Source organism: Typopeltis vanoorti, chromosome 18, assembly GCF_054136105.1.
Source record: "Typopeltis vanoorti isolate ZY-2024b chromosome 18, IOZ_Tvanoo_1.0, whole genome shotgun sequence".
Lineage (NCBI taxonomy): Eukaryota > Metazoa > Arthropoda > Arachnida > Uropygi > Thelyphonidae > Typopeltis > Typopeltis vanoorti.
The window spans coordinates 51,993,912-52,016,417 of NC_143566.1; the positions used below are offsets into that span (position 1 = coordinate 51,993,912).

Consider the following 22,506-nt stretch of genomic DNA (forward strand, 5'->3'; position numbering starts at 1 on the left):
AAGGCCTCCTCCAGTTCTTTTCATCTTTCTCTGTTCTTGGCAATGGTTGACCAATTTTGCCCAACAAAATTTGACAATTCATCACTCCACCTTCTTTTAGGAAGACCTCGGCCTCGTTTCTCTTCTTTTGGAATTCAGTTTATTAGTATGGCGGTCCATCGCTCATCTTCTCTTCTGGGTAGATGTCTGGCCCATTTTCATTTTAGTCGCTTATGGTGACGAATGATGTCAGTGATGTGAGTCTGGCTTCTTATCTAGATGTTTTGCTTCTTATCTTTTAATGTGATGCCTAGCATCAACCTCTCCATTTTTCTTTGAGTTGTTAGTTTATTTGCCAGTGCTTTTATTAGCGACCAAGTTTCACAACCATATGTGATGACTGGAAGTATACACCGGTTAAATGTCTTCCTTTTTAAACAGAGTGGGACATCATTGTTTTGAAAAAATGCTTTTGAATTTTTTGAATGTGCTCTAGGCAAGTTGAACTATTTATTTCCTTATGGAGTCCATAATTTAGGTAATTGAGATGACCTAAGTATGTATATGAAGAGACTCTTTCCAAGAAGTTGCTTTCTGTTATTATGTTTTTTGGTGTTACAAAATGATCAAACATGATTTTAGTTTTTTCTCTGTTTATTTTTAGACCGACTTTTCTGCATTCATGATATAGGTCTTCTATCATTATATTAAGGTCTTCTGGAGTGTTTGCAAAAAAATTATGATATCATCTAGCATATCTTAGGTGTGTTAAGTTTCTGTTATTAATTTTTATACCCAGGTTTGTCCAGTTTATATTATTAACTTCATGAATATGATCATGCAATAAAAACTGGATATTACGATAGCAAAAAGTTTATATTATTACTAACTTCCAGTTTTAACTGGTCCATTTGGAGAAAACTGTTAAATTTTCTCCCATTGAATATCCTCTGTCAGGACTCCAGTATTGTTCAGCTCTTATATGTTGTTTAATAAGGTAAAATAACTGGCATGATGTCAGAATACCATAAAAAAAAAGTTTTGCTGACCTTTTCTTACCCATTCTGTTTAAGAGATCATACCACATCATTGAGATTAACTCTTCTTACACATTCTTAATACAAACAATGTCAACTTCCTTTGTAATATTGTCATTTTTGATATGATTTTGCCATTAATGATGTGTTCACTCCTAATTCTTGGACTATCTCCAGTTTCCAGCCTTTGATCAGCTGTTTTATTTTTAACGTACTCTCAGATCCATAAGTTAAAATTAGTTCAGTGTTTTGACTAATTTTTTTCTTATTCTTTATTAATTTATTCAGTTTGATTCCCAACCGTACCAGCTTTGCTTATTCTGTTATCTATTTCCATGTTTAATTTACCATGTTCATAACAAATTGTAAATAGCTGAAATGTTTTACTTCTGCTATAGGTTTCCCATTCAAGATGCAGCTATTTTCAGTGTTCCTGCATATTTTCATAGTCTTTGTCTTTTTATTGCTGATTTTTATATCGGATTTACCTGTTTTCCCAAATGGTTGGACTTGAAGGTCCTGAGATGAGTAAGGAGAAAAAAAAAGGCTCGAAATTAGATGTGAGAAGTCACATCTAATAAATGGTATCAGTGAAACTTGTTATAGATGCAGGAATGACCTGTTATGTTTGTATACGAATGCTAGAAGTATCAGAAACAAGAGAAATGAAATGGTTGCACTGATTAAGTTTGTTCACCCAAAAATTGTTGGAATAAGTGAGATATGGTTGAAAGGAATAGAGATGGAAGGGTATGATGTATTTCATGAAGATAGAAAGAAAAAATCGATGATAGAGTTATTTCCATACAAGATGAGATGCAAGGGGGAAATAGTAATAGTGGTTTTGAGGTGGTGTGAGATACAGGTGAATACAAAGAACAGGCAAGGAGGACAACTAGATTGGTAAGGGGAGCAAAAGTTCAGTTATCTAATGAAGCCAAAAAAAATCATAGGAAGTTCTTTTGATATGTAGCCCGTTGAATGTTGCTTATAGACCTGATAATGTAGAGGGTAGTAACCAAGAAATGTATAAGCAAATTAGCCAAGAAAATGGGGAAAAGGTACAAAAATTACAGCAATATATGCTCGGATGACGAGATAGCAACCGAAGTAAAGAAAATTAGTTTCTTGAGAGATAGCTACCTCATGCAGTATGTAACAGAGAGCACACAAGGATTTGAGGGTCTTGGATGTAATCATCTCATCAAAGGATGTTATTATAAATGAGGTGTCAGATCTCCCTCCAGTTGGCGAGAGTGACCATGAAGTGATTATATTACCTGAGTGGTTGCTAACCATGTGAAGACTTCTGAGAGGAAGTCCTCACATGGTTAGCAACAATGAGGACTTCTGAGAGGAAAGGATATGTTATGTGGCACTACAAGGATGGTGATTATGAGAAGCTCAGGAGACAGCTTGCAGCTGTAGCATGCAACGAGGAGTTGCATGGAAAGGAAATCAGTGCTGCTTGGGCTGATATTCAAGAACTATCTAGTAGAAGCAATGTCTAAATGTATTCCCATGGTCAGAAGGTTAAATAAGGTAGGTGTAAAATGGATGAATGAGGAAATTAAGTGTGCAGTACAGAGAAAAAAGGCATTATGGTGGCAACATAAGAGGTGTGGTAATAACCAATTCCATGAGGAATACAAAGAACAGGCAAGGAGGACAACTAGATTGGTAAGGGGAGCAAAAGTTCAGTTAGCTAATGAAACCAAAAAAAATCATAGGGAGTTCTTTTGATATGTAGCCAGCAGAAATAAGAATGATTATGGTGGGATGGCATCGATTGGAGAAAATGGTATAAGGACAACTCTCTCTCTCTCTCTCTATGTTCACTGGGCATCTACAGATGCCGTATGGTCACTCCGATGCTCAGTGATGTTCCACACCAGGCCTCGCCATGTAGTCCTGTTATTTGCTTTTCTGGCAGCCTCAACTCTCTGAAGATCAGTCACTCCACACACACACACCATCCATCCATCTCATTGATGGTCTACCCCTGCCTCTTTTTCCAAAATGTTAAAATATGTGTCCAAAATATTTTAACTTTCTTCTGTCAATATCCTTAAGGAGCCTTAAAGTTCTGCTAATCTTTTCTAACACCCATTCATTTGTAAGCCTTTCAGTATATGATATCCTCAACAGCCTTCTGTAACATCACATCTCAAAAGCAGATATCCGTTTCTTATCTGACTTCTTTAGGTTCCAAGTCTTGCATCCATAAGTCGCTGTCAGAAAAACAAATCCTCAACTTTGTTCCCATGGAGATAGATCCATCCTTCCAGATTTTAGACAGGTCTCTGACTGTTGTTTTAGCCATTCCTAACCTTTTTCTGACATCTTCTGAACAGCAATTCTTCACATTAATAATGGATCCCAGGTACTCAAACTTGCTGACTTCCTCAATTCTTTCTCCATTAAGATACACTTGTTTCTCAAGAGCTTCTCTGTTTTTTTTTTTTTTTTTGAGAACCATGATCTTTGTCTTGCTAGAATTGAGTTGAAGTCCTCTGTTATTACTGATCTTGTTAACTTTGTCAAGAATTAGTCCTAGTTCTTCCATGTCATTACAAAGGAGTGTACTGTATCATCAGTGTACCTCAGATTACTGATCAATCTACCTCCTATCCTAATTCCTGTCCTGAGCTCATCCAATGCTTCACGCATGATGTCCTCTGCATATATACTAAACAAGTGAGGAGAAAGTAAACATCCTTGTCTAACTCATTTTCCAACTTGAAGCCAGTCAGTCAATCCAACACCTGTTCTTACTGTGGCTTCTTGCTCCTTATACAAGTTGGCTATCAACCTGATAGTGTGTTGAGGAAAACCCATTCTTTTCATTACTTCCCACAGTTTCACATGCCCAACATAATCAAAAGCTTTAGAGTAGTCTAAGAAACACATTACCAGAGGGAGTCTGAATTCTTTATATTTTTCTATGATCTGTCTAAGGCAAAGGATCTGATCTCTAGTGCTGCTACCTTTCCTAAAACCTGCTTGTTCCTCGGGCATCACTGCCTCAACTTTGGCCTCAATCCTATTTAGCATGATCTTTAATTTTTGCTTGCATAAGATATCAAATTAATAGTTCTGTAATTCTTGCATGCCTTCATTATCACCTTTCTTGTGTAGTGTTATGAAAACTGACTTCTTCCAGTCTCTAGACCATGATCCTGTCTCCCATATCCTTGTAATCAATCTATGAAACTCTTATCCCTCCATCCCCTGTGGCTTTAATTAACTCTGCTGGGATTTCATCTGCACCTGGGGCCTTATTGCTGTTGAGCTGCTTAACTGCTCTTTCGCTTCATGCCTGAGTGGAGGAGGTTCCAAATCAAAATTTTCTTGGTGGGAGGACTCCACATTTTCTTTATCCACTCTGCTGTACAGTTCCTCACAGTATTCTTTCCATCTGTTTTTGATTTCCAACTCTTCTGTTAGTAATGATCCATTCCTGTCTTTGATGACATTCAATTTAGGCTTAAACTTGTGCTTTAAGTCACGAACTAAATAAAACTTCATTTTATAATTATGCCTTCTCATCTGGAACTCTATTTCTTCACATTTATTAGTATAAGGACAACTGCTGCAGAGATATAGTGGAAATATTTAATGAGTGTATTTCATAAAAGTCTTTCATCCTTGTGAATCTGACATCATGGAAAGTTTGGAGCAGTGAATGAGAAGGAGAGACGGAGTGAGAAGAGGTACATGGGGAAGTTAGCAAATTTGATATTAATAAGGCTGTGAGACTTGATGTCACAGCCTTGTTAACGTCAAATTATTTTTAAGGAATGTCCCTGGCACATTCCTTCAAAATATCACCGCATATTTTGAAGGAATGTGCCAGGGAGTTGACATCTGCCTTGACATATTTGTTTAATATGAGTCTTACATTGGGGCAAGTTCCAAAGGAATGGAAGGAAAGTGAGATTGTACCACTTTGTAACAAAGATAACAGAATTCAAGTATCAAATTATAGGCCAATCTGTATGTCAGGTGTTGTGGCTAAAGTGTTGGAAAGGCTAGTGAGAATCAGGATCCAGAATTGGGTTGACAGCAATGGTATTGTCTTTGATGGACAGCACAGATTTGCTAAAGGGAAGTTGTTAATAATTTAGTAGAGAGTTTTATATTAGAGGTTATTATCATAATATTATTTTAATCCTTTTATTAATCCCACCATCTGCACCATTGTTTATATATAGGATTTTTAATTATTTAATATTATCCTGTCTATAGAGGTGATCTCTGTTTAACAATTATTTTTAATTTATTTCCGAGTGCTTTTATTATATTTATTTATTGCACAAGGGTTCACTCCGATGACTTCTTTTTTTACTATTTCTTTCAGAATCCAAATAATCACTGACTCAAGACCAAAATTCAAAATAAACACATTTAATAAGACAAAAACAATTATATACATTTCAAACAACTTTACATAACTATAACTACAAATTAATTGGATCCAAGGCCTTTTAAAAATAAACTTACACTTAAGACTAGACTAAACACTTTGTTTCACAATGACAAAATGTTCATAGCCAGTTTTTTTTTTCTGTCAAAGCCCTTTTCCGAAGATATATGACTTTATTCTTCATTTTCACAGGATCCTTTCTCAATACTTATGTAGCACACGTTAATTCTTCCTGACTCAATTCTGTCTCTTTTTAGTAGAAATAATAGTTAGATCTGGAGTCCTTAAGACAGGTGAAACTTCCTAATCAGAGTTTTCTCAAACATTCCTTTAGAACTTAAATAGCAAATTTCTTCTTTTATTCACTAATGTTTATTGACAGTCTCAACTCTTCCACTTTAAAAGACTCGCAGTTCTACGATTCCCTTTTCAGAACCTACTATAAATCTTTCAATTAGCGTTTCCTCCAATATTCCTTTTAAAATGCCTATAGCAATATTTCCCTTTTATTTGTTAATAGTTATTCCACTTTAAACTTCATAGTTCATTGATTCCTTTTTCGGAATATATTATTGATTTACCTCCAACTGTCACATAAAAAAACTCAAATTCCTCTGAATCTAAATATCTGCCGGCCTGTATTCTGAATTCCTTCTGAACGCTATCTTGTTTTCTCCTGTTACCCTGATACCGAACGCCTGTTCTTGTCAGCTGTCAATCACACATCAAACTTCTCGGCGAGCATGCGCACTCCATGAAAGTGGCAAGTGAGAAACTAAGTATTGTATAATGGCTGACATGTTGTCTCCGTTAGCGATAAGAGAATGTCTTCATAAAACACAACTTTTGATAATTTTAAACTACAATAAATTTATTTAAAGTAACACAACTATTCAAATCTGGTAAGTACATAAATTTTTAACTGCTTTACATATCATTTTTGAGAAAACAATTTCAATAACGGGCACATCGCAAGTGCCGACAATGTGTGTTATGAAACTAAAACTAATAAACATTCTAACATAACCAATACGTAAAAATATTCAGAATTTTAAATTATGATTATTTTTACAAGGTCATGTTTTAGTAATATACCTATTACAATAAGGTGACAGCAGAATTGGACATGGAAGATGGATACACAGTAGTATACTTATACTTTGCAAAGGCTTTTGATAGATTACTGCATGATAAGTTGATAGTCAAACTGGAGCAGATGGGGTTGGACATTAGACTAGTGCATTGGATTGGAGATTGGCTGTCTGATAGGTAACAAGTTCTGTATAGGGGAGCAATATCCCAAAAGAAGAAAGTCATGAGCGGTGTGCCTCAAAGGCCTGTTTTAGAGCCATTGCTGTTTAACCTATATGTTAATAATACTGGGGGAAATTTGAATGAGGATGTACAGTTGTTTGTAGATGATGCAAAGAGCTATGACAAGTGGAGCAGATGTGGCCTTACAAAGAAGACTTGAATAGACTGAGTGAATGAGCACAGGAATGGGGATGCGAGTTCAGTGTTGCAAAATGTGAGGTTTTAAAATTTGGGAAACAAAGATGATGTAGAATTTATGCTTGGTGGGGATATATTGTTGGAGGTGGAGGAAATAAGAGATCTTGGGATGATAGTGGATAAGGATCTGAAATTTATGGGGCACATTGCCAGAATTGTGAGGACAACACAACGAATGCTGGCAATGATGTGGAGGACACTGACTTGTAGAAACAAGGAGATTCTGGCTCCATTGTATTAGGCTCTGATTAGGCCACATATGGATTACTGTGCACATATTTTGTCACTTAGTTTTCAAAAGGATGAAGATATGTTGGACAAGATCCGTAGGTGATTGAATAGGATAGTTTCTGATCTCTGGAATGTTGAATATGAAGAAATATTGAGAAGATGCAATTTACCGAGTCTAGTGGATAGGAGGAAGAGGGGTGATGTGATAGTAAGGGGTTGCTATAGGATTAACATTGAACAGGATTTTCATAAAATGATGGGAGATCAGGGAAGAACAAGAGGTCATTCCCTGGAAGCTGTATAAGGAGAATGTGAGTAAGGGAGTGAGAAGCAGGTTTTTTGCATGGAGAGTTGTGAATGGTTGGAATGCATTGCCTGAGTGCGTGGTGTCTGCAGAGAATTTGAATGTGTTTAAGGCACGGTATGATGAGTTGTGTGTATGACAAGAGGGACCTCCTAGATGAATCTGTGACTCCATGGGGTGTTAGTATAATAATAATAATGATGATGATTTATTACAGCAGTTATTCAATTTAGTTAGGGAATCTGCAGACTTTGATGTTGTGTGTTCCAAGATCCTCCAGTTTAGTGTTAAGTAATCATAAGAATTTGCAGTACTTAACTACTCTGAAGGCCACTGAAATAGGCTTTTATAACTATAATTTTAGAATTAGATAATTAATGTCTGCGTGTAAATTGTGTGTATGTGTGTTCTTATGGTGAGCATGCCTCATTGCATGATGAAAATACTTTAGTTTCTAGGAAGGAAAACCCTATCATTCCATATAAGACTATCTAACTCACTTTCAGTGGAAAAGTCCTAATAAAAGTTCTTCATCCTAGACAGGATTGGAATCCAGTCCTTTCCAGCCAATTATCCTTTCTTTTAGTGTTGCACGGTGATCAGCATTCATTTTAGAAATTATGGGTTCTACAACCGTGTTATAATTAACTCTTTTAATTACCCGACGTTTCGATCTTCATATTAAGATCGAAATGTCGGGAAATTAAAAGACTTATTTATAACATGGTTGTAAAGTCCATAATTTCTAAAATGAATTCCAGCCAATTAATTTCATCAAATTTGACGGAGCTATGGAGGCTCTGAAATTATAATAGTAAATTTAAGTTGAATGCTTTCTGATTTCTACATACTGTTTATAAATTTTGTCTTTTTTTTTTTTTCTTTTCTAAAATTAATTGATCACATAATTTGCATGTTTAAGTTTTTGGTAGTTAATAAGGAAAACCTTAAATAATAAATACCTTCAAGTATTTAATACTGAAGTTGAGAATGAAAATTGTTTCTATGGTTTAGAGAGGATGTCCATTAAAAGGTGTGAGAAACACTATTCTAAATATAAACAATATGTTCCACAGACCTAGTGACAGAAAATGATACACATAAAATTATCTGTTGGAATGGAGGTCCTCAGTCTTCTAGCAGTGAGCATTTTCACTGTGGCTATAAAAAAAAAAAAAAAAAATCATCCTAGAAATTTTTTAACAATATGTTTAGAAAATTAAATTAAGTATAAATTAAAGATGCCAAGAAGTTATATTCTTGGTTTAATCCTTTATCCATGTGTAAGCAAATAAAGTTTGCACGTGAACTCACTTCAAGACTAGGCTACTTTTATATAAAAGCTAATGACTTCACATTGATTGCCTTAGTATTCCATAATGCAATGCACATATCCTTATGGACATGTATAATGCTTTTGCGTTAAGGGAAGGGGGCACTACCCAGACTGTTTTTTACCTGTATTGAGGTCTCATCAATGGGAGCAAGACCCAGAAGTAAAATCAAGGTTGAAGTAATGCAGGTCATATTTCCATATATAAGTAGTCAAAAAGTGTCACATTTATATTACTAAAATACTCTGGATTAGAGATAGATGTTGAAAGTTTTTTCACTTGGTTATACTATAAATTAAAGGTTCCAAGAAGTTATTTTCTTGGTTTAATTCTTTATTCAAGTGTAAGCAAACAAAGTTTGCTACTTGTATATGAGACTTCATTGAAGGCCAAAACCAATCTGGGTAATGATCCTTCCCATAATGCAAAGCATTATACATGTCCATAAGGATATGTGCATTGTATTATGGAATACTAAAGCAATTGATGTGAAGTCATTAGCTTTTGTATACAAGTAGTCCAGTTGTGAAGTGACTTCACACACAAACTTTGTTTGCTTACACTTGGATAAAGGATTAAACTAAGGACATAACTTCTGGGCATCTCTTTAATTTATAGTATAACCTTTCTTTTAGGGTTATACTTGGTTATAGTATAACCAAGTGGAAAAACTTTCAACATTAAATTAAGTAATTTCCTGCATACAGACAAATCGGTCAATCAGAACACTTCCCAATTTACACAGACAAAAAGTGGTGGTGGTGGTAGATGGCGTTGATGGAGATGATTGGTAGTAGAGGTTCGGTGTAATGGTGGAGACAGTTGTATAGTTGGTGTCCTCCCATGATGAGTCTTCGGACTCCTTGGAGATGTCACACATAATAATACTAACAATTTCACACAAATGAGAAATTCACTTAGGTGAAAAGTTCTCTGTTTTTGCATTTGTGGGTGGGAGTGGTGGAGTTAGCAAAGGCAATATTTGAAACTCGTCAATTATTCATTTAACTTTGTTTTGTTTAATCATGTAGTTTTTTGTATTGTCTTTTCCTTCTTCCCATGTCCCTTGTGCATTTTTTTTAATGTTAGTTATTTTTCAGCCCAAAGAGATTAGCATCAACATCATCTACATCAATTCATAGTTCTTCTGTAGATAGCAAAGATTTATCCAAGCAAGGTAAAACACCCTGTTTCATTCTGAAAAGCTTCACTGTGTTTTGAACATATTAAATACCAGAAGAAATGAAATTATTCCTTCTCTTTCTTTTTCCTTTTTTTTTCTCATGTTCTATATCCTCAAGATGTGTAAATATTACTCAGGTATAGATACCAATTATTGTTGTTGTTATTATTATTGAGTCGATAGACTCATTGTGGGAGGTCCCATTCTCACATGCACAGCTCATCATAACTCGACAAATGCATTCACTGTCCCTGCACTCACCACACTTCATGCAATGCATTTCATCATCCACCATTCTCCATGCAAAAAAAAAATCTACTCCTCACTGGCCTTGTTCACACCCACCTTATACAGCTTCCAGGGATGGTCTATCATTCTCCCCCTATCTTCAGATATTCTATGAAAAATTTCATCCATGTTACTCCTTAAAAACTTATACATCTTGATCATATCTTTCCTCTTTCTTCTATCCCCTAGGCTCTGTAATTTGCATTCTTTCAATCTGTTTTCATATTCCACATTCCAGAGACCAGAAACCACCTTAGTCAATCATTTCTGGATCCTTTCCAACATCTCATCACCTGTTGAAATCCTGGCAACCAAATCTGTTCACAGTAATCGATATGTGGCCTAATCAAAATGTTGTACAATGGAATCAAAACATCCTTACTTCTACACATCCGTGTTCTCCACATCATTCCCATAATCTGCTGTGTTTTCTCACAATTTTAGCCAAATGCCCACAGAATTGGAATACACTCAGTCATTGTCTTTGCCAGTTACTTCCTAAGTAGCAACCAAGCAGCATTGATTTCCTTCACTTGCAATTCCTTATTCCATGATATTGCTGCAAGCTGCCTCCTGAATTTGCCATAATCACCTGCCTTATAGTTCCACATAAAATCCTTTCTAATGAAGGTTGCTATCCACATCATCCCCACATCTTTCATCTCCTCCACCTCCTCTAAAACATCCCCACCAATTCTATACTTTGCATTCCATCTTTGCTTCCCAAATTTTAAAACCTTGCAACATTAAACTGACACTCACCTATTCAGACAGTCTATTTAGGTCCTCTTGCAAAGCTACATCTGCTCTACTTCTCATAACTCTCGCCAACTTTGCATCATCTTTAAAGAACTATATATTACTGTTTAAGCCTTTTTCACTCTCAGTTACATGTAAATTAAAGTGACCCCAAAAGAGACTCCTGAGGCATGCCACTAGTGACTTTCCTATTCTGGTATATTACTTCCCTATACACAATCTGCTGATACCTATCAGTCAGCCAGTCTCCAATCCAACACACTAATCTACTATCCAACCCCATCTGTTCCAATTTAACTACTAGTTTGTTATGTGGCAGTTTATCGAAAGGCTGTGCAAAATCTAAACATACTGCTGTATATGTATCTCCCCCCTCCAACATATTTATCACCTTGTTATAATAAGTAAGCAGATTGCTAAAACATGATATTCCTTTAGGAAACCCATGCTGTCCATTAAAGAGAATTCTACTGCTTTCAATCTACTCTTCTGAATCTTTGTCCTAACTACTTTTCCAACATCTTGAGGATAGCTCCAGACAAGCAGATTGGCCTATAATTCAAAGCTTAGTCTTATCACCCCCCCCCCCCCCACTTTATGAAGCATAACAATTTTGCCATCCTTCCACTCCTTTGGAACCTGGGCTAATCTAAGACTCATGTTAAAAATGTAAGTTAAAGCTGTTAACTCCCAGGAACATTCCCTCAAGACATGCAGTGATATGCCATGGCCTCATTGACATCGTTTACTCAATTCCTCATATACTTCCTGCTCACTCACCATTATTGGTTCCTTTCCCGTTCCCACTGCTTCCAAGTTCTGCATTATGTTATAATGACAAGGATGGATTACTTTAATGAACTGCTCATTGAACACCTCTATGATACTCTCCTCAATGTTTATCATTCTCATTATCACTGACCATCATCATCCTCCCATAATCATTCTTACTTCTACTTGCCACATGTTGAAAAAACTCCCTAGGATTTCTTTTATTGTCATTTGCTAACTGTTGCTCACACCACACTTGCTACTCTTACTACTCTTTCTTACTTACTCTTACTACCTTCCTTGCTCGCTCTTTGTATTCCTCATATAACTGATTATCTCCACTCATCTTGTGCTGCTTCTAAAGTGCCTTTTCCTTCCAGATTGCACACTTCACCTCTTCAGTCATCCATTTTACACTTACCTTATTTAATCTCTGAACCTTTGGAATACACTCAGTCATTGTCTCTGCCAGATACTTCCTGAGTAGAAACCAAGCAGTATTGATTTCCTTTGCTTGCAATTTCTCATTCCATGATATCAATGCAAGCTGCTTCCTGAATTTGCCATAATCACCTACCTTATAGTTCCACATAAAATTCTTTCTCATGAAAGTCCTGATATGACTGGCTACCACCCAAGTGATTACTTCATGGTCACTTTCACCAACTAGAGGAAGATGCAATGACACTTCATTTACAACAATATCTTCTGATGAGATAATCAAATCCAGGACCCTCAATTTACGTGTGGCCTCTTACATATTGCTTAAGGTAGTTTTCCCTTAAAAATTCGAGAAATGCGTTCTCTTTGGTTCCTGATGCTGTCTCTTCATTCCAGTTGATATTACCATAATTGAAAGTGGCCATAATAATCACCCCTTTTCTTATTAGCCAGACCAATTTATCGAAACATTTCCTTCTCGTTGCCTCCATATTACCAGGTCTATAGCAGCACCCTACTAAACATTTCATCCTGTTCACCTCCACATCATATTGCTCTAAAACCACTGTCAATGTTTACTTCTTGCATCTCCACCCCTAGATGGGCACAACTCCTCAGCCATCATCAATAACACTCCTCTTCCTCCCTTTTTGCTTTGTCTGTCTTCATGAAAGACTACATATACCTCCATCTCTATTCCTGTCAGAATGTCATCCTAATTCAACCATGCCTCACTTATACCAACAATTTTTGGATGAATGAACTCTGTCAATGTTACAATTTCATTCCCCTTGTTTTAAATATTTCTAGCATTTGTGAACATGCACACCAGATCATTTCTGTTTCTGTAACAAGTTCCACTAACCCCACTTATTAGATATAACTCCCCTCCCCCATCCATTCCTGTCTATCATCACTGATATTACACTCTTCCCCAGACTTTAAATGCCACCTTTGCTTTGTTTGACTATCTTAATCAGTTCTTGCACATTCGCTCATCAACTCCTGAAACCATCATCTACACTTTTCACGCAAATGTCCTCCCCCATTTCCCTGTCCACTCTGTGTTCCTTCTCTCTCATTCTCATCAATCATGCTATGGACCTCTCTATTCACAAAATCTGCCTACATTACTATCCTGCTTTTCCACAGAATCTCTTTCTTCTTCAGGTCTTACATTCATTTCAATCATTCTCTCTTGCAGCAACAGTTTCCCCATCTGACACACTAAATCCATTCAAATGTAGCTCATCTCTTTTATAAAGTTCTATCCATCTCTCAAAACTCATCCCACACATTCACAAAATTAACCCCTTTCTCTTTGCACAACTCTGATAGCATACCATTCATGACCATTGTTATCCTTTTCAACTTATAATTATCATAGCTGGGCAACATGCTCTACCACACTGTTATCTTTTACTCTCCTTAACAGTGTCATAACATCCCTCCTTACATTCTTCTAACTATTTAAGCCATAGAATTCCTGTTATCAGCTTTTTTCCAACTGTAATGGTTATTAATTTAATATTCTGTAATAGTTTGTCAATGTTATTTGATGCATGTTGAATCTGTTTTCTGTTTCATCTCCAGATATTGTGTGTAACGTTATGCTATGGGGTAATGGTATTGAACTACCAGTAAATCTTACCTTTCCATTCAAAACCAAGGAAATTACAGCTATTGGAATGGGTGAAGCACAGATAATTGTGGTTACCAAAGAAGGACATATAGTTATATGGGAGGTATGTTTGTAAGTATTTGCATTTTCATACAGAATGAAATGGGGAAACTCATGTTTCCTTGAATTCTCAAATTTTGAACTATTTCATCTTTGAACATAGTTAAGCTGGATTTGATAATCATAGCATAAGATCAGTGGTTTATGAAAACATACTGATTATTGGAGGCTTCAACTGGCTTGAAAAGTTCCATGTTTGGTCTCTAGAGCAGGGTTTCCAGACTATTTAAAAATAAATAAAAATACAAAAAAAAAAAAATTCCTTAGCCCACCCATAGTATGAATGTACTATAAGTTTACAATCTAATACACAAGCTTAGGTGTTGAACATTATTCATAACTTATTATTTTAACAACACCAAACTGACTATTTTAGGGAAAAAAAAAAAAGCTATTTATTAGTTGGCTTATATTTCACAGATTTTCAAACCAGCATCTTCAGAGCACCAAGTTATAGTTTGTAGCATGTTATAGTTTTTTTATAGCATTTTATAGTTTATACTTGACAGTGAGTAAGTGAAACAATTCAAACTGTAATGGACAAATGATCTCAAGTCTTATTTTGATGTCCTCTAATGTTGTAAAAAAAAAAAATAAGATTACAGCTGTATAGGAGTTGATCTTAAAATAACAGTGTCCCAAATTTTTGGCAAATTAATGCAGCCGTACTTGTTCAGGATAGGAAAATTCTTCATAGCCATGCCTGACTCTAAAATAATCTTTCTGATACATAATGACTTTTAAATAGCATATTGATTGATTTTCTTCTATCTTATCCCATGTGAAGGGGGGGTGTCCAAAGCCTGGTCTGCCAGTCCTGACTTGTCATAAAAACAAGAACATAAAAAATACATTCACTATCATTTAGTGAATGTATTTTTTATGTTCTTCAAGGTGGATGTTAACACGTTCGCTGCCAACTACGAGTATACTCATAGTTGGAATATGAGCCTCACAAGCCAACTACGAATATACTCGTATGATGCTTACCGCCGCCAACGAGATTACTCGTACTGACTTAAAGAAGTGAAAGTGCTTGGCGTGCGGAGCAAGCAGCGAAAGTGTGTATACCCGTAGTTGATATATGAGCTTCACGAGCCAACTACGAATATACTCATATGTCAATTACCACCGGCAACGAGATTACTCGTACTGACCTCGAAGAAGTGAAATTGCTTGGCGTGCAGTAACAAACTATGCCCGAGTGTGTGACAGCGAACGTGTTAATAGACAGGAAGCTGTCTATCTATTAGATAAGCTTAGATGTTAACAGTTATTCATGACTTATTTTTAATGGTATTAACAACACCAAATAAACTATTTTATAAAAAGATGTTTTATTAACTTGTTTATATTTCGCTGAATTTCAAATCAGTATCATTAGAACACGACACAGCATGTATATGCAACAGTGAGTAAGTGAAACAATACAGTTGTAACAGACAAAGATCTAAAGTCCTATTTTGCACCCTCTAATGTAAATAAAATCAAATAAAACAAATACATAAATACAGCTATATGGGAGTTGTTCTTAAGATAAGTTTCCCAAATTTTTGCCAAATTAATGTAACCATATTTGTTCAGATAAGGAGAATTCTTCATAGATTATTTTTTGAGTCAGCCATGGCTGACTCAAAAAATGATCTATGAAGAATTCTCTATGAAAAATAATCTATGAAGAATACTCCCATATAGCTGTATTTATTTATTATATTTTATTTTTATTTTTTACATTAGAGAGTGCCAAAATAGGACTTGAGATCTTTTGTCCATTACAATTGTATTGTTTCACTTACTCACTGTCATGTATACATGCTGTGTTGTGTTCTGATGATGCTGATTTGAAATTCAGTGAAATAAAAGCAAGTTAATAAAACACTTTTTATGAAATAGTTAATTTGGTGTTGTTAATACTGTTAAAAATAAGCCATGAAGATCTTTCTGTCTGCCCATAGTAGATCAAGTCACAGTTACAAGGAACTTCATACACTCCAGGATATGCTAGACAATGGAGTTTACACTTAAGAGAGCAGATCAGAGTTGCTAATTTAACATATGGTGTGAAGGCCATGTTTTATTAGTACTTCAGCTATCTTTTTTGATGTACCTCCAACATGGGGAATAGGAATAGCCATGTTTTGTTCTTATGTATAAGAGGTGGGTGGGAGAAGTGATGGGGCTATGTAGTATTTTATCTATTTTGTAGGAATTGTGGCCAATGCCTAAGAAATTATGCTGCAGATATTTAAGTTATGTGGAAAGAGCTATATCATTAGAACAAATTGCACTGGCTCTGTGCATAAGTGCTTTTAAAACACATACTGTTGGACTGGATGATGTGATTGTTTATGTAGATATCTTCCTCTGTGTGTGTGCGCGCATTCATGCTTGCTGGCTTTCTGTAAATGGAAAAAGTTAGTGATCCATCTGGAAGGCAGGTGACTAATGTGTCTAAAAAAGACAAACAGTTATTAGATTCTTTTACTATTGTTTTTCTATTGAATTTTGAAGTGTTGACTGTTTAGGCAGGTGACAAAAACATACATAGTGTCTTGTCCATGGAGTCATATGGCAAACACGTCATCATCAAAGCATAACCATGCTTAGGGGGCTTGTGTTTACTATGTTCTAACTGCAACTTTGACGAAATCATGTGGTCATAAATTTATCATCGCAGGTGCTTACAAAAGAAAGCTAAGAATACTCTTAGACTGGGTCATAACTTTGCTGTTACACCCAAACAAGTTCTAGAACTAGAAGTCTGATGAATTAAGAACAGCTTATCTACAATCTTTCACCTTTGTTGGCTAACAATGTGCATTTAGACTTAGCATCCTAAACAAGGCTAAACCACCAAAAAGTAATATACCACAAAATTAAATAGCTGCTTTAAAAACGTTATACAAGAATAAAAATATTGTTATTATTAAAACTGATAAGAGTAATGCAACAGTTATCATGATTCAAGAGGATTACAACAACAACAACAACAAAAAAAAGCAAGATCTCCTGTATGACAGTTTTTTCTACTTACTAAATTATAGATTGAGACCTCACTATATCTTAAAGGGAAAAAATCTGCAAATTATTCAAAAAAGTGACCTCTTGAGCCAAAGAAATAATCAGCAAAATAAAACTGGTTCATGTTAAAACCACTCTGTATTTATGGAGTACCTAAAATCCACAAATCTAATATTCTCCTACAACTTCTAGTTGATAACATAGATGGTCCTGCATTATTTCAAAGCCAAATGTAGAAACTAAGAAAATTTCTACATTTGGTTTTGAAATAAAAAAACTCGGTGAGTGTATTCCTGTAAATTCTCTGGTCAAATTTCGTACAAAACTTTATAGTTTCTACATTCGGCTTTGAAATAATGCTGGATTTAATATCCACTTGATTTATATAATTTTACATCGCAAACTGAAGCCTTTTGGCTCTTTATTTTAGTAAATACTTTACACTGATCAAGAATTTGCTTACGAAAAATACACCTCTCTGACACTTCGAGTTCCTTAGTACTGAACAAGAGTATTTGCTCTTTTAAGGTTTCTGCCTGGTCTCTGAGGAGAATCAACCAGTTTGAAACAGCTGTCAGGACAGTGAAACCTTATCAAAATGGACCAATAGACGGTGAATATATGGATGCTTGGACAAGCGATCATGTCTTCTATAAGCTCCGTGCTAGGGCAACTCGTAAATGCCGCTGAATGTATTCCCATAAGCTCACCGGTCAAATTTCATACGAAACTTTCATAGTTTCTACATTCAGCTTTGAAATAATGCTGGATTTAATATCCACTTGATTTATATAATTTTACATCGCCAAACTGAAGCTTTTTGGCTCTTTATTTTAGTAAATAGATAGTCCTGTTTATAAATTTAGTCAACAGTTAGCTAAGTCTCTTGTCTCCCTTACTGGCAACTCCTCTGCTTTTGTAAAAAATTCAGTCCATTTCAAATCATTAGTTAAAAATCATGTCCTTCAAAATTCAGGCATAATAGTTAGTTTTGATGTCACTTCTTTATTCACTAATATAACAGTAATAGACACTCCTAATTTAATAAAGTCTAAATTTCTTGTGATTTCTTTGAATTATTCAAATTTACAATACATGCAGGTTATGCCATAATTTCTTGGCCAGTGGCTATAATTCTTACAAAATAGATAAAATACTACATAACCTCATCACTTATCCCTCCTCTAATTCACAAGAACAAAACATTATTACTATTCCTGTTCCCCATGTCAGAGGTACTTCAGAAAAGATAGCATTAGATAGCAAGGTACTAATGAAACATGGCCTTCACACCACATTCAAATCACATGTTAAATTAGCAATTCTGATCCACTCTCCCGCAGTGTAGTTCCTTGTTGTGACTTGGCCTACTATGGGCAGACAGAAAGGTCTGTTAACATCCACCTTGGAGAACATAAAAAATACATTTGCTATTATTATTATGGCAAGTCAGGACTGGCAGGCCAGGTTTTGGACATCCCCTTCACACAGGATTAGATGGAAGAAAACTCAAGAAGACTGGTTTTGACCTTTAGTGAAGTCTCGTCAGCAGTAGCCAAATCAAGGTTAAATTCAATGCAGAAATCATATATTTTCTATATACAAGTAGTAAAATGCTGTATCGCCACTTGTGAAGATACTTTATGCCCAAACTTTGCTTGCTTATGCTTTTGTGGTGATACATAATATGGTGATACATCATTCAGGTCAGCAAACTCTTTTCTTTTTACCTTCCACCAAGGATAAATGGTCTCCTCATTCCCCCCCCCCCAAATGTGTTTGCTATTTCTTGTGATTATTTTCTCTTTTAATTTGAACAAACAGGACCTTTCATTGAGGGGGGGGGGGGGGGGAAACTATAGAGACACCAATCCTACACCATCTATAATAAGTCTGAGGAATGTGATCTACAACAATATGTGTGATCACAAAATCTTCTATTTAAGACTACTTGTCTACAACATTGTTGCCTCTACAAATCTAGTTTACTCTAAGAGAGTGTTGAAGCATTATTACAACACACCACCTTGAATGTTGATGACAGTTGTTCTTTACTAAAAATTTGGGAATTGTATTAGTTACATGCAGTAGTTTTTTTTTTGTGTGTGTGTGTTTTTTTACATCTTGCAGTCTACTGTATTGCACTAGCATGTGGCTTGTATTTTTTGAATCTATTGTTATTCTGCTTGTTTGAATTTTCTGATCACTGAATATGACCTGCTATATTTGATCAAAATATTTGATTTACTAAATTATTAAATTTCTTATATCTACATGTTTCAATTTTTGTTTTCTAGTATGTCAAAAGCAGTATTAAAGGCTAGAAACAGTGCATTTAAAAAATTAGTAAAACTATGAAATAGCAAATTAATTTATATTGTTGATTACTGTTGTAAACAGTGTAAGAATATTAGTTTGTCAATCTCAAGTAATGAAAAAATACATTAAAAAACTAATTAGTTAAGCAAACAGTACATCATTGTATGTGAATATTGTTTGAAATAAGTTGGATTATCAGGTTGCAATCAACAAGAGTCTATGTTCCACTGGAAGGAGATTTGAGGAGGTCAGTGTATTAGACGCTGTTTGATGAGTAATCCAACCAACAGTACAAAATATATCGATATTTTCTACTGTAGGCTTGGAGGTGAAGTGAGATATAGATGACATCAGCACTTAATTCAATGAGCGCAGGTTGATTAATTATTGCTTTTACTATAGGAATATAGACCAGAAGGCAGAAATGACATGCAAGAGTAAGAAATGAAATTTATGCATCGCATCTACCAACAGATAATCACCTAAAACATATGTAATGGAAGGGACCTGGATTTGAAAATGCTTTAATTTGAGACCTGCATTCTCATCCTTGGAGTTTGAAGATGCAGTCTTGATTTGGCAGTTGGAAAAGTATGTAGACTTTTCAGTTAAGATGGGGCATATGTGAAACTACAAAGCTGGTGATTATGACAAATTCAGGAGGCAACGTGGAGCAAATGCGATTCATGAAAAATGGTCAGGGGAATATTTGAGGAAAACAATATCAGACTGCATAATATTAAGGTCAAGAGGATAAATGAAGTTGGTGATGAACAGCATCATTAATCAGGGGAAGCTGTAAAAAAATAATAGACAAATAAAATAAAAAATACTGTGGAGGGAATACAAAGAGAAATATCATCAGCTACTTCATGAGTGATGCAAATTACAGACAAGAAAGGTAACCAGCATGGTAAGGAAGACACAATCAAATTTTGAGAGGAAATTAGCTGAGCAGTCCAAAAGAAATCCCAAAGATTTTTGCAATGCAACATGTAAAGAAAGAATAATTTATTTGAGTATAACTTTAATGAATGCAAATGATGGTAGGAAGGTGACAGAAACAAAAGAAATACTGAATTGTTGAACAGTCGGTTGCTAGTGTCAGTTGCAAGTGATTGTAGTGGTGAATATCGGTGCCGAAAGATAACTTCTTTTTGGAAGTTTTTCATGACATTCTTTTTGCATCAATATGTTTATGAGTGTTTATGTGATAAACTGTAAGAGTAATGTGCATAATTTTCTGATTTGTAAATTATTATTTGTTTTATTGTACAGAGTATTGTGTGTCATAGCACAATGTGCAACACACATTAAGATCAGTGGTGAATGATTTTAATGTTTGTGATTACATTCACTGCAGCATGTGTGAAATGCATGTTCTTTTGCAAAGAACGAGATGTTTTTAGAGGGAGAATGAAACTGGAGAACATGTTTGTCAAAAGTGTTTTGTGAGCTAATGTGTTGAGTGTGAAGGAGAGGCAAAAAAGAGTGATAGTGGCAAGTTGAAAGATGAAAAACATGATAATGCGATTGGCATAATTGGTGTTGCAAGCGGTACGAGTGACTATGAATGATGAGGTGGAAAATGAAGAGGGTGACTAGACAGCAATAAAACAAGAGTGAGAAAGTAAAAGTTGTTAGTCTGTCGCCATGCTATGATAGAAGTGAGCTGAGATGGAGAGCTATGATTGTGAATGAGTCAGTGCGCAGATTATGCAGGAGGAATGATGTGGAGTTTGTGTATTTGTGGAGTGAGTTTGATGGAAGGAAGGATTTGTATAAGGTAGATGGCTTACATCTAAATGGATTTGGTGTCAGGAGTCTTGAGAAAGTGTTGTTCAGTGAGAGTTTTGAAGTACAAAGTCAGGGAAACTAGAATTTTTAGCGGGGGGGGGGGGGAGTTACTGGTAAATGTGGGTCCAAGCAACCTAGAGGTTAGTAAGTGGGAGAGAGTAATCACATGATGCAAAATATAATACCCCAGGTCAACTTTAGTCAGCTAAGTAACACAAGGTGTAAGGGAGGGTGTGGGGGTGATTGCAGTTTATGTATACAGTAGGGGGGGGTCTGGAAAGTTCTGATAAACACCTAGACAAAAGTGATATTAAAGCAACTGATATAACCACAAGAATAAACATACTAGTAGCAGAGTTATGAAGGTAACTTATGTTCTTACCTCATATGTTCTTTCTTGTGGTTATATCAATTGCTTTAATATCATTTTTGTTCTAGGTGTTTTATCAGAACTTTCCAGACTCCCTCATACTAATGCCAGAAGTATTCGAAATAAGGTTGAGGAGTTTTGGCCATTGGTTAGCACAACTTGGCCAAAAGTTATAGGCATTAATGAGATGTGGTTGACCATGGATGGTATGGTCATAGGAATAGATTGCAAGGGATTTGGTGTCTTCAAGAGAGAACAGAAGAAACAGGATGTAGGTGGGGTTGCTAATGGTAGCAGAGGAAAATTAAAGCCCAAAAGAGTAGAAGTACATCAGAGGAACAGGGATTCAGAGGACAGTTTATTTGAGTCAATCTGGTGTGAGATAGATGCCAACAAAACTAAATATGTAATGAGCTGCTGCTATAATCCAGAGGTATACAGGAGACTCTAGATGGCATGCACTCGCAAATTAGCATGATGAGTACATGTCGAGGAATTTCAACAATGGGGACAGACTGAGAGGAGAAATGGTCACAGGCAGGGAAGAAAATGGAATTTCCTTCCCTGCTGAGAGATAATTCCCTGAGACAACATGTAATGGAGTGGACACGAGGTTCATGAGTGTTAAATCTGATCGTTGCATCAGAGAACTTAGAACTAACCAATTTAGCTACACTGCCTCCACTTGGAGAAAGTGATCATGTATTCTTAACCTGGGAGATTGCTAGACATGCAGAATTTTCTATTAAGAAGGGATATATATGGTGAATTACAAAGCAGGTGATTATGACAAACTGAGGAGACAGCTTTCACCAGAGCAATGGCATAAAGAATTTGGAGGGGAGAGATGTTGTTGGTGAATGGGAGGTGGTCAAGGGGGTGTTTGAAAAAAACTCTATCCAAATGTCTACCTAGAATCAGAAGGATAAATCAGGTAGGAGTTAGATGGATGAATAGCTGCTTCATTAAGCAGGAGTTGCACACAAAGAAAAG

At 35.7% G+C, this 22,506-nt stretch overlaps 1 protein-coding gene across 1 annotated transcript in view; it reads left to right on the forward strand.

The window, feature by feature from the left end:
- Positions 1–22,506, forward strand: part of LOC150096670 (serine/threonine-protein kinase Nek8-like) — a 253,264-nt gene that overhangs the window by 121,059 nt on the left and 109,699 nt on the right. Inside the window, exons 8-9 of the mRNA XM_090408678.1 lie at positions 9,924–10,000; positions 13,859–14,010. Of these exons, the coding sequence (XP_090264804.1) occupies positions 9,924–10,000; positions 13,859–14,010 (229 nt within the window). The remainder of the gene's footprint in view (positions 1–9,923; positions 10,001–13,858; positions 14,011–22,506) is intronic.